This window comes from Eschrichtius robustus, chromosome 9 (genome assembly GCF_028021215.1).
Source record: "Eschrichtius robustus isolate mEscRob2 chromosome 9, mEscRob2.pri, whole genome shotgun sequence".
NCBI classification, from domain to species: Eukaryota; Metazoa; Chordata; class Mammalia; order Artiodactyla; family Eschrichtiidae; genus Eschrichtius; species Eschrichtius robustus.
Window position 1 is genome coordinate 54,823,304 of NC_090832.1, and position 18,065 is coordinate 54,841,368.

The 18,065-nt window shown below is 37.3% G+C and overlaps 1 protein-coding gene across 2 annotated transcripts in view; it reads right to left on the reverse strand.

Annotated features, from left to right (window-relative positions):
- Positions 1-1,267: 1,267 nt before the first annotated feature.
- Positions 1,268-18,065, reverse strand: part of LIN28B (lin-28 homolog B) — a 129,829-nt gene continuing 113,031 nt past the window's right edge. For both annotated transcript variants that reach the window (XM_068551327.1, XM_068551328.1), the window contains exon 4: positions 1,268-1,634. In XM_068551327.1, the coding sequence (XP_068407428.1) occupies positions 1,268-1,634 (367 nt within the window). The remainder of the gene's footprint in view (positions 1,635-18,065) is intronic.

Below are 18,065 nucleotides of genomic sequence, written 5' to 3' on the forward strand. Positions count from 1 at the left end.
CTCTCTGGTAGGAGAGGTCTGGGAACCTCCTGCCCCAGGCTCACCACTCTAGTCGCCCGCCATCAAACACGGTGCTTTTTAATATTATTCAAGGTCACACGTAATTGGGCAATTGTGAGCATCCACTTAAATTTTCATTCTCAACCCTGGCATTTTACTCACATCTGTGCTGTTTTGTTTGTTTGTTTTAGAAACAAGTTAGGTAACTCTCCAGGGGGAATAAAAACAGCCACCAAAAATATACACCAAACAACTGGAGTTTTCCTCCAAGGTCTTCAGTAGTAAACAAGGAGGCCTCCACTCGAAGCGATGGTTAGAAGGATTGACTTGGTCAAGGGAAGCTGCTGTTGCCACAGTCCCTCAAAAACCTCACAACAGGTAAAAGATTATAACGAGTATCAAAATACCATTGAAAACAATCAAGTCACTACCTTTATACATTGCCCTCCCCTTCATTTCTCTGAATAGGCATCTAATTTACAATAAAAACATATGAATTAAAAACACTGAAATATCGGCACAGAAATTACACATTCATTGTCTTTTCTGGAGTTATGTATCCCAGATTCAAAAAAGCTTATGGCAGTCAGAGGCATATGGAGTTAAGGTACTGCCTTCAAAGGGGGTGGGGTGGGGGACACACTCTACAGATATCAAGAAAAAGAGGCAATCCCAAATTCGGGAGAACTGATGTCTTAAAAACCTTTAGTACCATAGGATTGGCAGCGCTGAGATCTGAAGTATCCTTTGGTTCACACAAAAGGTAACAGTCATGTTTTGTTTTGTTTTTTTTTCCTAATGTAATATAAAGGGAATGGTATTTCAAGAAAAACTCCAAGGGTTATTTTCAAAACCATCTAAAATGCTTTACCTGGGTTTTCGATTCTTGGGGATGTCCAATTCTGCGAGGGAGGCTGTGTGCTTACATCTCTCTACACACATATATAAAGACAAACCCTCTTTATATATATATGTCTACATTCTATAGAAAATCCTCCTACACACACACACAGACTCAGGCTCTCTCCCTCTCACACAAGCACATACAGATACACAGAGCATCGCATCCTCTGAGTCACATGACACACGACACCCTGCTCAAAGGTAATTTGCTTAAGAGTGATTTGTCTGTTTAAAAAAATTCACAGTTCCTCAACAGTAGTTAAAAATCCCAGGTCAGCTGCTGTTTGTGAAATACTGTTCCCCTGTACTTGCATGAGGTAGACTTCCCAACCGGGGAGAGAAAACGATACGTTAAGAAAAAGGGTTATGTCTTTTTCCTTTTTTGCACGGAAGGCCCCTTTTTGCTTTGATCTTCTGGTGCTGCAGGTGACTTTGTGGAGGAAGCTTCTGCAGGTGACCTGCCTGGCCACTCTGAGACCTCGGACCTCGCCTCCTGAGGAAACGGTGGTGACGGATAGCCGTGGCCCCCCCCCACCTCTCGAGGGAACGCGGTGCACGGCTGGGGCTCTGCTTCCTGTCTTCCCTGAGAACCGGCGGGCAGCTGCACCACAGTTTTGTGAGGGCAGTTCGCCACCATGTGCGTGATGCTCTGACAGCAATGGCACTTCTTTGGCTGAGGAGGTAGACTACATTCCTTAGCATGATGATCAAGGCCACCACAGTTGTAGCATCTGCAACAAGAAAAATGAAAAGACCTTAAGAAGGAGCGTGTCTCACAAAATAGGTCAGAAGTCGAAAATATACTAAAATACGCAGACCGTCAAAGAGATCAGCTTATTTTAATATGCCTTCTTAACAACAAACGTGTTGTATTAAACACAAAAGTCAATGAAAAACGAGAGTCCGAAGGCATGAAAGACTAATCACTTCCATATATAAATGACTGCTTTGGATTTGACAGTTAGGTTATTGTAAAGGAAATTTAGTCCACTAGAGGGCAGCCACGTTCAACAAAAAACAACCAGCTAGCTTGGAAAAGGCAGTTAAAAAACACAGCTGTTGACTAAAATGCAACACCAACTCAACCAGCAACTGGGAAAATTATAGACCAAATTAAATTTTATGAGTTTAACATTTCTTTGGGTGTTAATTATTTGGCTGTGGAAACCAGCTGAACTGGAAGAATTCTTTCCCATTGTAGAAATCAGTGCAGTGAAATTTGATAAATAAGAAAGTCAGACATCTATGGTGAATGGTATTTGGGGAATTACCAAGTAATATTAGAACGAGATAGAAAGTGTCTGAATCAGAAGAATGCTCTAAAAGAAAGCTTCTTGATACTTAGATCAGATTAATAAAGGTTGATGCTAGTTCAGGGGTGGGAAAAACTTTTTCTTTCTGTAAGAAGTTAGTTTTCCTTCAGGGTAAATTCTTCTAAATTGAAATAAATATAAATCCATCTTTAATTAATACCTGAATGCACACTGGAGGCACCGTTTGTACTATATGTTTGAAATTCTGACAGCTTCTAAAAGCTGAGAAATTATTTGGAAGATACATTGCTCAATTTCAGTCAGATTTTCTTTCTTCTAAAATTTTATATTAAAAACAATAAAACACCATCAACTGGAGAGATTAAAATTTTATATTTATAAAGGTTTTTAATCTACTTGTTGAATACAAAATTTGCTTACTGATTTGGCTCCAAATGAAATGTTTTAAGGGCTTTCTTTTTTTTTTTTAATTAATTAATTAATTTATTTATTTTTGGCTGTGTTGGGTCTCCGTTTCTGTGCAAGGGCTTTCTCTAGTTGCGGCAAGCGGGGGCCACTCTTCATCGCGGTGCGCGGGCCTCTCACTATCGCGGCCTCTCTTGTTGCGGAGCACAGGCTCCAGACGCGCAGGCTCAGTAATTGTGGCTCACGGGCCCAGTTGCTCCGCGGCATGTGGGATCTTCCCAGACCAGGGCTCAAACCCGTGTGCCCTGCATTAGCAGGCAGATTCTCAACCACTGTGCCACCAGGGAAGCCCCTAAGGGCTTTCTATTTTAAATTTATTTTCCAAATACATTTATGACTCCATAATTCTCATGAAATTTACACAATAGGTCACGTTTTAAAAAAATGATAGCAAGATAGGTGGTAACTGTGAGAATCAGCTTAAAGATCATAATGACAAAATAGTTAATTATACTTAATTAGATTTGTGTGTGTGCATGTGTGAGAGACTAGCAAGCTTAATAACTTATATTACCATATACTTCCAAGACAAGCTACTATTAACCTACTGGGAAGTATATGTAGGATACTTATGGTTATGTATTTTATCTTCTGAGATAAGTTACAGAGTGAATTTATTTTTACTTGGCAAAAACCAGGATAACTACAGCCTGCTTCTCCAGTTATCAATATTACCTTGCAAATTTCAGAATAATGGATTCACAAGATGGACTTTTATTCTTTGCAGTAATTAACAAGTATTTATGTCAGGAAAAAAGAAAGCATCATATTTTCAAAAGTTAATGGGAAAAACTAAGAAATCATTTTTTATGATTATTTATTGTGTAATTACATACCTTAATAAGTTAATGAAACTATTACAATGCAGATTCAATGTTTTTTTAGCCATGTGTTCTAAGAGATAATTCAAAATTAAAGAATAAAAATTACTAATGCTTGAAATTCAGGTCCCCAAAATACAATCAAAAATGGCATCTTTGAGAATTATAAGCATATTACTTATAATAATGTTTTTCCACATAGTTCTCTTCTATAATGGAAAAGTGAATTCTTAAACTAAATTTGCCCATCTATAAAACAGCTTCTTTTGAATTAAATTCACTTCCTTGAGGATAACATCCACTCAGGAGCTCATTTTTGAAGAGAGAGAAAATAGGTTAAAGGATTTGAGTAATAGAGCCACTCTCCCACTGACACATCAATTTCATCAGTCACTGTGGTATGTGCGCTGCTATCCAATTCAGGGAACCATTTGCCCACTCATTTACCAAGGGGCTGATGTCAGAATTCCATTTTTTCAAATGGGGTCTTCCATCATATTCTGTATGTGCATTTACCATTACATTTGGGTTTTAAAAGTTACTTTTAAGGATACTACGGAATTTTGGCTTCCTTGCATTTTGATCTGCATAGTTAATTCACTCCCTTAGCTTTTCAGATTCATGCTATCATTAGGCCAGACTGCCTTCCACACTGAAAAGATTTGCATTCAGTATATTTGTGCTTTGCCTTAAAGGGGAGGAATGATATGTATCCTCCTCTTCTATTTAAACATTCAATGCCAATCACACTTACTAGAAGTGCAGGTCACACCCCATTATGAAACTCCTTCCTTCCCAAGGGACCGACAGGAAAATGGAACAGCTCACAAATAATATCACACCACATTCTCCATACAAAGCTCTGAACGGTACTAGGCTCCTTTGTTCACTCTCCACACCTCTCCAAATCAGCTTGCTTTTGTTAATTTGCATGAATTTTATGTTGTGACACGAGCATTAAAACAGGTCCCAGAAGGGATCAACTAAGATGAGAGGTGACACTACATAACGAGAGAAAGTCAGCTTTGCTTGTCTAAAAGTGTAACAGAAAAAAAATATAACGTAGGCGCTTCTAAGTATTTTAAAGTGTTAACTTAATAAGAATATATATGGAAACTTAGATCCATATTCTGGGGGGTTAGAGGGAGGCATTAAGGATAAGGGTACAGTGATCTATAAACTTCTAAGGAGGAAGGGAATGTTGAAAGAATAGTAAGTAAAGCAGTATCAGTGAGAGAGAACAGAGTGGGAAAAGTGCAAGCGATGCGGCAGGAAGGAGGGATGAATATAGAAAGGAGTATAATAAAATCCCTGGAAAAGAGAGATGAGAGAAAGGATCAGTGAAGTTTCAAATGGGAGGCCAGAGGGGTAAAGAAGAGTCACAGATCGGAAAGACTTTCAGAAACTAATCTGGAGAAACGATAACCAACTCCTTGAAGAGATTATCGTTGTTAACTCCGATACAGTCCAACTAAAATCCAGAAATGACACTAATGACATTCATCAAGGCTACAGTTTTCGATTTTACTCTGTCTGAACACTTGTTATCTAATTCAACTGTGTGTCAATCAGCCCAAGACCTGGGAGTGCTGGATCCCAGTCTGAACATGGGAGGGAGGGGGATGGGCAGAAATGCCATCACAGACCCCAAGAGAGCAGGAGAGCAAAGGATCCAGAGTGGTGGAAGCAATATGCCCACCCTGTACCTCCTGAGGGTAAGAGAGACAGATTCTTAGGCCAACCTTCCAGAAGGCCTCATTTTATTCTGAAAGCTTCCAAACAACCTAAATTCACAACTGGGTATATAGCTTATTCACTCCATAGGATCTGCCCCAAAATACCAAGAGGACAGTTGGAAAATGTTGATGAACCACAGAGCTAGAAACAGTAACGGTGCACACATTTTCTGACCTCTATCAAAGCAACCTATTCTTTATGCAAATTTGTTTCTTTTATTATTCTTATATCCAAACTCCTAAGACTGTAAGCCAATTAAACAATAAAAACATTTTAATAATGTTAACTTTTATATATTTTTCCTAAGTACAATGGTAAAAATATTGAGTTTTCAAAAACATTGGTTAGTGGTGATTTATGTTTATTAAAAAGTGTTCTTATGGAACAAATACATATTTAACACCAGAAAAAATTTTTTTAACACCAGAAAATCTTTCATGTGTATCTTTTGAAATACAAAAGCCAGTATCCCCCCTCAATTACCTTAACTCATGCTAAAAATAAAATAATCTATCCACAGCAGGGCTGAACATACTGTTAACAGAATTAAAATGATAATAATAGGAATAATACTGAGGTTCAATTTATTAAGAGTTTACCATATTCCAGACATTGTGCAAAAGGTTTTTTTTTTTTTAATTTATTTATTTTTATTTTTTGGCTGCGCTGGGTCTTTGTTGTGGCACGTGGGATCTTTGTTGCGGTGTGTGGGTTTTCTCTCTCTTGTTGAGGCACGCGAGCTCCGTAGTTGTGGTGTGCGGACTTAGTTGTCCCACGGCATGTGGGATCTTAGTTCCCTGACCCAGGGATCGTCCGCTGCATTGGAAGGAGGGTTCTTTAGCAATGGACCACCAGGGAAGTGCCTAAAGGTTTTTAATATGTAATATAAAATTGACTCCTCCCCCAAATCCTATGAAGTAGGTACTAAATATCAACGTTGTGTTGATGAGAAAATTAAGACTCAAGAGAGTATACAGAGAAGGAAATTCGAATTGAAAATAATAAATTTCACTTGCATTTTCATTATATAAAAACATTATTATACCCAACGATACTGACGTAAATTTTATTATGTATAAGTCTAAAAACATATAAGGGTCCTGAATTTAAAACACCAACAAACACACAGATTTGAAGTAGATTTTTCTTGAGACTTGGGTTACTGTTCTGTCACTATGGTGTGAGGAAGTGAGCTTCTCTCTTTGAGCTGTTCCATCTAAAGCCTGTAACTAGTCCGTCAGACTTTTCACTGCCAAAGCCCAGTTTTTTTCCCCTACCCCTCTTGTACTTTCTATGTTGAAAGTTTTCGTCTAAAAAAAAAAAAAAAAAAATCAGTAAGTAATTTTTCCATGTTCCTTAATCATATGTTTCAGACCATAAATTGGAACTTCAGGTTGATATGCTATAATCAGAGCTATCAAACTGACTCAATGAAATTCCAGCCAAAATAAAGAAAATAAATTCCAGCCATTGTGGTTATTAGCCCATGAAGCCACACTGTGACGTGAACAATTTATTGAGGCCTTGAAATAAATACTGCAGTGAGATTCTATTGGCTGGAGCAAATGTAAATTGCTCTTGGAGGGAAATTTGACAGCACATTTCAAAATATTAATATGCATACTCTCTGAGCCAGCAACTCTAACGCTAGGAATTTGCCCTACAGGAATATTCATTGATAAGCATAATGATTTGGGTACTAAAATATTAACTAGAGTATTGTCCATATTGGTAAAAAATAGAAAAATTAAATGGTAATAATACCACCAACAATAATAAATACTTATAGTCAAAACCAGGTAGTCTGGCTACAGAGTTTTTGCTCTTTACCATTGAGCTACAAATATGTGAAAATGAAAAAGGAAATTTAAGCCCACATATACTGAGAAACACTCTACAGATATTGAAAGGAATGAAGTAAAAGAATATTTTTTAAAATGAAGTAGATCTATATGTATTGACATGGAAAGATCTCCAAGCCAAATTAAGTGAAAAAAGCAAACCACAGAATAATAAACAAAAGATGGTGTAATCTCATTTATGTTTCAAAAACACTATATATGATTATAAGTAAATATGCATTTTTAAATGCATGGAAAACCACTGGAAGGAAAAACAGTACATTAACAGTGGTTACATATGGAGAGAATACAGGTAAAGGTGAAGGTGAACTTTCATTTTTACTCCATAAATTCTTGTATTGTTTCTTTTTTAAATAACCAGAAAATTTATAGATTATTTATGTAATTGAAAAAGGAAAAAGAGCAATTATAAAGCTGCATTTCCATTTTATAATTTGACCTTCATTATTATTGTTAGTCATCTAACAGTTAACCTGTACATCAGCAATTCTAGAGTCATCTTGGAAGCTTTTTAAAAACTACTTATGCCTGGGCCCTACTCCAGACCTTTAAATCAGAATCTTTGAGGGCAGACCCCCAGGCATCAGTACTTTTTAAAAAGCTTCCCAGATGATAGTGAGCAGCTACTTGAGAACCACAGCTGTCTACAAACCTGAGTTCACCACCGACAACCTTAACCAAGAGCGAGCACTCTGTAATCCCAACCACAAGGAATGTGGTTCAAAACAGAATACTGAATACTCCCCAAACACTGTTTCAACAGTTCACTGATGCCTTGAAAGGAAGGAGGAAGGAAAGAAGAAGGAAGGAAGGAAGGAAGGGAGGGAGGGAGGGAAAAGGTATGTATAGATCTTGTTTCTTTACTGCAAACTAAAAATGATTCCCTGAAACTTCTAGCTGTAACAGCACAAAAGCCCACAACTTTTTACCATCACTGATTCCTGCTTATTTTGGAAGGAAAACATTGCAAAAATCTACTGAGTTTAGCTTCACAAGTAGTTTCTCTGTTTCTGAGGTTATTACTCAGTTCTTAGTTCATCAATCAAGGATGGGTTCAATGGGGAGGCACCCATGTCATCAAAACGGATGATAATTTACAGCTCTTGAATCAATTGCTCCATTCTCTAAACTTCACCATCATTACCAATTAACATTTATTGATTTCCCATAATAACTCTTTTAATTCTCCATCTTCTGTTGCCTCCATCTACAGTAATTCTCAAAACCATATAAACTTATTTCCTATAGAGATACTCCTGCAAACATTTCTAATGGCCAAATTCTTTTGGCTACTACATACAAATGAATATAAACATAATAAAAAGAAATCTGCTTTTTATAAAATATGTTAGCCATGGAATTTTTAAAACCTGTAATATTTAAACTACATTTCACCTAAAACAGCACCATTGATAAAGTTACTACTGCCCACTCTGTTTTTTAAACTAAGAGAAAAATAAAGTGCATAATGGATGGTTTTAAATCTGCTTATTAGTTAGACCACCCTAAGGATTGGTTTGCAATATTATTTTTAAAAAGCAAAATTTAGTCAGTATAACTGCCATTCAGTTCTTTCTGGTGAATAAATGCTAGATGTTCGGATGGCTCTCTATGGCCTAGTGTTAGTCATAGTAAGCAAGGGTCAGTCTGATGTGGATGGAACTAATGTGAACTCAGAACTCTAAGCTGCTGGCAGAGGAAATGAATACTCTGTGCCTCCTCCAAACCTCAGTGCTCAGACCATTTACTAAACTGATACGGGGTTTGCACTGAGTTCAAAGGGTATTTTTCACTTACCAACTACTAACCTCTTTTACCATCGGTTCTATGATGTGCAATTACCTAGATACCTTGCCTATCAGTGGGGATTCAACTGCTTATAATACCCATGCAATCATTTTCATAAACTCAAATGAAAAACAGAAAAAAAAAAAACCACTTAAGAATATCTACAATGAGTACAACTTTGTACTAGATACTAATAAAATGTATGTGCATAGTTGGCTGGATGGTAATATATACATACATATGTGTATATATATGTATATAAAATCTTGTTTGATGTCTTTGCCTGACTGCTTTTTGGATTGTCTTATGTTTATTAGTTTTTGGACACTCTCTCTGATTAATGCCACGGTCTGTCGTCTGTATCATAACACCAGCTAAAAACGCCCCACAGTATCTTGACAACCAGCTAAAATATAGTAATAGTTCTATTCACAAACCTTTCATCATCTTATAAAAACAAGAAGATAAGATGGAAAAATGTGGGGGACAGATGTGATGAATGGTGGTGCAGGGTCAAGAGAAGTAGGGATGGAACATATAACAGTTTTTAAAGAGTAGAGGACATGAAAGGGAGAGAAATCACTGGAGGAACTGGGGAAAAGGGAGCCTTTTTCATGTAAGCGCCCTTCTACCACACGGAAGGCATCAGGCATTTTTGTATTTCATTCCATTATGTTTAAAAATAGAGTCAGAAAGTAAATTGGGAGATGCCAGGGGCCTGGGAGTTGGGCGTGGGGAGGGGAATGGGGAGTTAGTGTTTAAAAGGGATAGTTTCAGTTTAGGAAGGTGAAACATTTGGGAGATGGATGATGGTGAGAGTTGCACAACAATGTGAATGTACTTAGTGCCACTGAACTGTATAGTTAAATATGGTTAGAAAAATATGTTTCATATTATGTGACTTTTACCACAATAAAAAAACATTAAAAAAATTACTTGTAGGTTATTCAGCAATTCCATGGAACAATAATCGTTTGTTGAGAATTTGCTACTTTGTACCACTACTTGAGAAGGAGTATAATAATGAATTCTAGGTCATAAATTAAATCTGTATTTGAAATAGAAATGTTATCTCTCTTTTAGGTGACAAACGACATCCTACACAGGTAATCCCTTCTGGCTAATGGAAAAGTTGAAAAAACAAGGAGAAAGACGGACTCAAATACAGATAACTTAATGCTTTCCAATTTCTTGGGAGTAAAAGCAGTTTGTTATAAAATGGGACCCAATCTTACATGCAGTGGGCACTCTGCCAGCACGGCTTGCATGATCCCAACACAGCTAGGGAGGAGTGTCCAGTTCAGGACAACACACACACACACACACAAACACACACACAAAAGCCACATGTATTTTTGAAATGGCAGTGTTACAACTATCCAAACTGCTGGTTTAAATTCATTCTTGCTGGAACCAAGGTCAATTTATCTACCATATTTGATCACATTGACCTTTAAGGTATAGTGTTTTTAGAGCACTATAGAAGGTTAGAAGGTTAGTGCAGGTATTAAATATGAAGGAAAGACATTCAAAATTTAACTTATCTTGAGATGGTTGAAATTAGGTATTTATTTAGATGGAAGAATCAGATTATAATAATCTGATTACAGCAATCTGGAAATGTTGGTTCATTTATCTGTCACAGCAGCCTTGCTGAAAACATAAAACCCCAGGGCTGCTTGGTTTCCACCACACCATTTCACATTCACCAGTGTCACAGGTGTGACATCTGCTGTAAATAAGCACCGGTTTGGCCTGAAGAAGGACAACTCACTCCACTACTGCTTTTGTGTCAACTTTTATAAATGTTTTTTCTTGCTCATCACATGATTTCTTTTAGGCTCTGGCTCAGGAAACCAGCCTTATTTTTTTTTTTTTTCCAGCCTTATTTTTATGGTTGACATTATTTCACAAATCATTCTAAAGTGATCTTTCTCTTTATGTTGTACATTAAATTTTTTCATTATTAAACATTTGGTCAGAGGCACAAGAAATTTTAAAAGGCAAATTTCATTATGATTACTTGATAGGTGAAACAGTAATTTGCAATCTAGAGAAGTAGATGTAAACATCAAAACAATATATGAGAAAATTTAAACATATAGTAAAAATACTTAGGGGTTAAAAAACCTTAGGTATTCAAATGAGGACTGCAAAATTAAAAAGTGACTCGCTCATATTTTGTTACACACACCTCCTCCATTAAAGCATAGAAGGAAGAGACAGCATGAGAAATTTCAAAGGAAAGAATCATGTATAGAGGTCAAGAATCAATTTTAGTGGCATGACTGATGAACTGCACAGAGGAAGGTTAGATAACACTTCCAGATTTGTGCTGGTTATTTGCAAGCTGGAAGCAAAAAGAGGGCTGGATTAAAAGATGCAATCCTGGGGCTTCCCTGGTGGCGCAGTGGTTAAGAATCTGCCTCCCAATGCAGGGGACATGGGTTAGAGCCCTGGTCCGGGAAGATCCCACATGCCCCGGAGCTACTAAGCCCGTGCACCACAACTACTGAGCCTGTGCTCTAGAGCCCGTGAGCCACAACTACTGAGCCCTCGTGCCACAACTACTGAAGCTCGCACTCCTAGAGCCCATGCTCTGCAACAAGAGAAGCCACCGCAATGAGAAGCCCGCGCACCGCAACGAAGAGAAGCCCCCACTCGCTGCAACTAGAGAAAGCCCGCACACGGCAACGTAGACCCAATGCAGCCAAAAATAAATAAATAAAATAAATTAAAAAAAAAAAAGATACAATCCTAGTTTTAGCCAAATGAGTTATTGTTGTTGTCGTTATTTAGCCAAATTGGTTATTTAAAGCTTTGACGTTACCATGGCTTAATTACCTCTGAAGCCAGTAATAATGCTGGTAGCATTTGAGTTTCTATGAAGATAGTGTTAAAACAACTCCCTATTGTTGTATTAGTGAATTAATATTTTTACTATTAACACTGAATTGTTGCTATATTCCTGAATTAAGAAGAACTATGTGTAAACTTTCCACTTTGACAATGTTTATATGAGTAGCATTAAAATATATTTATAGAGGACCTGTCGTCCTAGAGCACATTGCTTGGTGTGATCTACCCAAAACGTACCCTCAGGATTAATTCATGTGCAAGATGCAAAAGAAGACTGTGCCAAACCATCCTTATCTCTACAGCTACTCAGGAATCAGAAGGAGTTAAAACTATTCTGCTGAAATCACCAAGGAAAGGCTTCTAACAATCGATAAGTTTGATCTCCCATTCCAGCACCAGCTACTGCTGAGGAAAATGATGAAGTACAGATGAGATGTAAATGACCTCTGTTCACTTCCCCCTCTAGCCCAATTGGTCTTCCTGTGACTGGCTATATATTGCTCTTTGCCAAGAATCAGCAGTTCTTAAATTGTTTACCGTGTACATATATAGGTAGGTAGGTGAAAGCTGAACAAGGAAAATTGCTACTATGTTCAGATAACCTCTATAAACTGTGATATTATCTTCTCTCTGTGTAGGTCTCATCTTGAAAATTAAAGCCATGTCAGGTATTCTTGGCCTCATGGCTACTTCTTTTTTTCCCTCCTTACTGGTTGCAGTTGCCCTTCACATCATCCCAGCTTTTCATATGACTAAAGATTGATGGTCAAGCTGCTAAGGCATCCTTGCAGATCTTTCCTCTCATCACTGATTCCTTAAGGAATTTTGTTTCCCTACTTGAACATTTTAAGGCTGTGACTCTGTGAACACACAGCCACTAGTATAAAAAGAGACAGCTGTGGAGCCAAGGATGGAGGTAAAAACTGAAGGTAGGTATGAGAAGAGCAGATAGGTCCTTGGACGGAGCCAAGCCATGTCCAAATACTCTTAATAAGTGCAAACCATTATGACTAGATTCTACACATTAACAAATTTATGTGTGCATATTCTATAAGCCAAACTATGGCTTGCCTTGAATACAATTCCTTTAGCATTTGAACAATGGAGTTTTCATCTCCTTTGGTCATCCTTTAAATTTGGCTGCTAAAGTTTACATGAAGAATTTGGTTTATTCTCTCAGTGGGACAAAAGAAACAAAGTCACTAAAGAATTTTTCTGTGTTTCTCTAACAAAAAAAACTTATTATTTTTTTGTTTTGTTTTGTTTTTTTGGCTGTGCTGCGTGGCTTGCAGGCTCTCAGTTCCCCAGCCAGGGACTGAACCCAGGCCACAGCAGTGAAAGCCCAGAATCCTAACCACTAGGCCATCAGGGAACTCCCTAACAAAAAAATTCTTGACAAATATCCTGGTAGGTGTGGTGAAAGGAGGTAACCTTCTTTGGATGATACTTGATCTTGAAACTCTAAAAATGTATGTATTTCAGAAAACAAATAAACATTTAAAAATATGAGAGCTACAAGTGGCAAAGTGTTATTTATCACACTGAGTGTGAAGTTCTCTTTATATGTTTTATGTTTATAATTTAATCGAATACAACATATGTGTAAGGAAAAAGTTGTGCTTCCCTGGAAAACTGTGCATTGCCTAGACCTAGCATTCACAATAATGGATTATCTGATTCTGATTGTATGGGAGTTATCTTACAGCTCTTTAAATCGCTGATAATTGCAAAGTTATTCTTGCCCGTAGAGTAGCAAATTCTGCCCTGTCAGGTCCAATTTACTTCCCTTTCCCATGTGGAAAAAGCTAGTGTTGCTTCCATTTGCATAATTTCAATATTCCTCAACTACAAATGTGTCTGTTCTTTGGATTCTCCTTTGAAAAGGTTATAACATCTGCTTGTTTCCCTCATTTGAGCTAAATAAAATCTTTAACACTTGCTCATTTTATATCTGTATGAGAGTCATGATGTTACCTTTTTTGAAAACTGTCCTATAATTCTCATACAGTAAATCTATCCCAGAGAAGCCACTGCATGAGATGCAAAGATCATTATGACATTATGATGACCTTGTTCTTTAAGCACGTAAAATCTAGAAAAGAGATCAGATAAATGCACAACTAACTTTAATTCTCAGGGTTATTGGACCCAATTTACGTTTTTGTGTTTCTTCTCAGTGATCTTATTTTTCCTATACCTTGAAACACTTTGCTCTTTCTTAATCCTGGGAATTATATCCAACTATGCTAAGGAGCTGAAAATAATATGAAAATTTAATTTTTTCCACAGAAGACATACAAATGGTCAACAGATACATGAAAAGGTGCTAATCACTAATCATCGGGGAAATGTAAATCAAAACCACAATGAGATATCACCTTACACCTATTAGAATGGCTGTCATCAAAAAGACAAGGGATAACAAGTATTGATGAGGATGTGAAGAAAAGAGAACCCTCGTGCACTACTGGTGGGAATGTACATTGGTGCAGCCACTGTGGAAAACAGTACGGAGAGTCTTCAAAAAATTCAAAATAGAACTACCATAGGATCCAGCAATTCCACTTTTGGGTATAGACCCAAGGGAAAAGAAATCCTTATCTTGAAAAGATATCTGCACCCCCATGTTCACTGTAACATTATTTAAAATAGCCAAGACATAGAAACAACCTAAGTGTTCATCGATGGATGAATGGATAAAGAAAATGTGGCATTTTTATATACACAATGGAATATTATTCAGCCATAAGAAAGAATGGAATCCTGCCATTTGCAACAACATGGATGAACCTCAGAGGCATTATGCTGAGTGTAATAAGTCAGACATTGAAAGACAAATACTTATATGTTGAATCTAAAAAAAAGGTTGACCTCATAGAAAGAGAGAATAGAAAAGTGGCTGCCAGGGGTTGGACGGTGGGAGAAATAGGGAGAGGTTGGTAAAAGCATACAAACTCTCAAGCTGTAAGATGAATAAGGTTTGAGGATCTAATGTATAACATGGTGACTACAGATGATAATATTGTACTGTATAATTGAAATTTGCCAAGAGAGTAGAACTTAAATGTTCTTACAAAAAAAAAGATAAAGATGTGAGGTGATGGACGTGTTAATTAACTAGATGGGCGGAATTCTTTTGCAGTGTATACGTATATCAAATCATCACAATGTACACTTTAAAAATCTTACAATTTTACCTGTTGACTATACTTCAATAAAGCTGGGGTGGGGAGGGGGCTTAGACTATTTCCTTTACAGAACTTCAGGCCACCTTAATGCTTTTTCTCTTCTCTCATATTTTATATAACTTTCTTACTTCCCAATTCACTATGCTGGAAACTCATTGAAACAAAGGTCAGGAAACTTCAGCACTTGTTTTTAGCTCTACTACTAACTAACTCTCCATCTCACTTGCAAGATGGTGCTAAGACTTGAATTCTCTTGACTGTCTCCCAATTTAAACTGTCTATGATCTTGGTATCTCTCTACCCTCACAACTCACAACTCAGCCTGATTTTATGACTTTATCTGAGAAATATTTGCCAGCCCCATAGTGGGCAATGGGAGGTCGAAGAGACCCAAATTTATCTAGAGTTGGGGTTGGAAAGGTAGACGGTGGGAAGGGACAAAAGGATGAGGAGGACAAGTTTTCTCATAAAAGCATTATTGAAATGAGTTGGTCCAAGCTGGGAGGAGAGGCACCTGAGACCAGAAGCAACTCAGAGAAAGAGAAAACAAGGGGTGGGGTGGGGGGGGGATTTTATAAATTTATTTATTTATATATTTTTGGCTGTGTTGGGTCTTCGTTTCTGTGCGAGGGCTTTCTCTAGTTGCGGCAAGCGGGGTCTACTCTTCATCGCGGTGCGCGGGCCTCTCACTATCGCGGCCTCTCTTGTTGCGGAGCATAGGCTCCAGACGCGCAGGCTCAGTAGTTGTGGCTCACGGGCCCAGTTGCTCCGCGGCATGTGGGATCTTCCCAGACCAGGGCTCGAACCCATGTCCCCTGCATTAGCAGGCAGATTCTCAACCACTGTGCCACCAGGGAAGCCCAAGGTGGGGGGGGGGGAGGATTTGAAATACCTAGATGCAATAGTCTCGATCTTCTCTAATTTTATAACCCTAAATATCAGTTATGCTACATGTTCATCTGGAATTGAGATTATAAAAATCATTACTCAATTGCCCCATGCAATCCTGGTGTTCAAAACTGTTTGCAGAGAACTTAACCTGCTTAACATTATTTTGATCTGCCTCCAGAGAAATCTATTAATTAAACAATTAAATAATTTTCTGATAACTGGCAAATAACCATATTGAATTTAAGGCTTTCACAGACAAAAAAAAAAAAAGAAAATTTAAAAATGATGTGATCATCTAGAGGGATGATAAAATAGTGAAATAAATCATCGCTATTTCATCATCCTTGTTATTGCAATGCCCAAAGTTTCGTCTGATCTTTCCAGAAGGTATAAAAGACATCAGGAGACAGGACTTCTGTTGTCTTTTTCTTTTTAACTCTTCGTCGAACACAATTGAGAATTCAGAAATTTTCATTTTCTGTCCATAACAGCAAAGAGAAGAAAATGATAGAAGATATTTCACAATTGTTAGATGAAAAAGAATACAAATACAAAAAGGCAGACAGTAATACTCCAGACTCTAATAATGATGATGAAATTAATCATATAAGCTAAATCTCAGATTATGAGTCTTCACATAATATATCCTAGAAATATATTTTGTCAAACTCAAGAATCAATGAGTGAACAATATATTTCTATGGACAAAAAGGAAATCTGTTATTCAGTTAGTCCTTCAAGGAGAATGTCATCATGCAATATTTTTTTTGACAAGATATGTTTACTAAAAAGGACATGTAACAGGATGCTTTCACCTTTTATCAAGTTTGTGCTAGGGAATTTACTTGATATGGTTCATAAGTAGATAAATACTGAAGGCACTGACTGAAAGGAGATAAACAGCACAGAAATGAAAAAGCTCACTGAATTGATCATTCTAATCAATATCTAAAATGAAAATATTTTGTTGCTACTGACGAGGAAAATGACCACCCTCTCTTCAACAAAATTACGAGCCATAAAAGTTTTCAAAGCACTGTATTTTGATGATAGAAGTGCAAGAAAAACTAGAGGTAATAAAAAGCTGGACTCTTAGAAATATATTTGAAATCTAGATCATTATTTATAAGATGGCTATGTTCCCAGCTCAGCTATGAGCAATTACTTTCATTCAAAGGATATTGCCAACTTTGGATGTGTATATCTTTTTTTTTTTTTAACAAGGGTTTTTATTTTTGCCAGTCTGACAGGTGAAAAAGAATACATTTTTTTGGATGTGTATATCTTCACACCAGAAAAATATGGAATAAAATTTGGGTTTGTTACATTTAAATTCTTATTAATTTCTAATCCAGTTGTTTTTTACAACATCTTTTATTTTTATATGTGTAAACTACCTGTAAAATGATTTTTAAAATATGTTTTACAAGAGTCCACTAAACTCAGATAGTAACTGGTGATGACTATTCTTCCTGGTATACTGGCAGCTACTAAAACATAGAGTTTGACAAATGGTGTAAGAGAAAGAAAGTGTTAACATCTTTTCAAGAGAAGACATGGTCACAATTATTGGGAGCAATAGGAATGGTTTTGTAAAGGAGCTGACCTGGCTACAACAAGCTAGTTAAAGGCTATCTAAAATGAGTAAGATTTGTTTAGATAGAAGAGAAAACATGCCATTTGAATATATGGCATGAATAAGAAAACAGAAGTGGAAAACTGGAGGATATGTCTAGGAAGGCAATTAATTGGCTAGCTTGCAGAAGCAAATGGAGGGTATCCCTGGTGGCACAGTGGTAGTGGTTAAGGGTCCGCCTGCTAGTGTAGGGGACACAGGTTCGAGCCCTGGTCCAGGAGGATCCCACATGCCACAGAGCAACTGAGCCAGTGCGCCAGAGCCCGTGAGCCACAAATACTGAGCCCGTGTGCTACAACTACTGAGGCCCGCATGCCTAGAGCCTGTGCTCCGCAACAACAGAAGCCACCGCAATGAGAAGCCCACGCACCCCAGCGAAGAGTAGCCCCCGCTCGCTGCAACTAGAGAAAGCCCATGCGCAGCAATGAAGACCCAATGCAGCCAAAAATAAATAAATAAAATAAATAAACTTATTTTAAAAAAAGCAAATGGAAACCAAGATTACTAAGCAGAATATTAAATATATTTTATAGTTTAATATTTTTTTAATCTTTCATCTTAGAGTTGAAAAAAATTGAGTTTCAAAGCTGACACATGCATTGCTCATGACCACAAACCTAATAACGGATAGCCCAGGATTT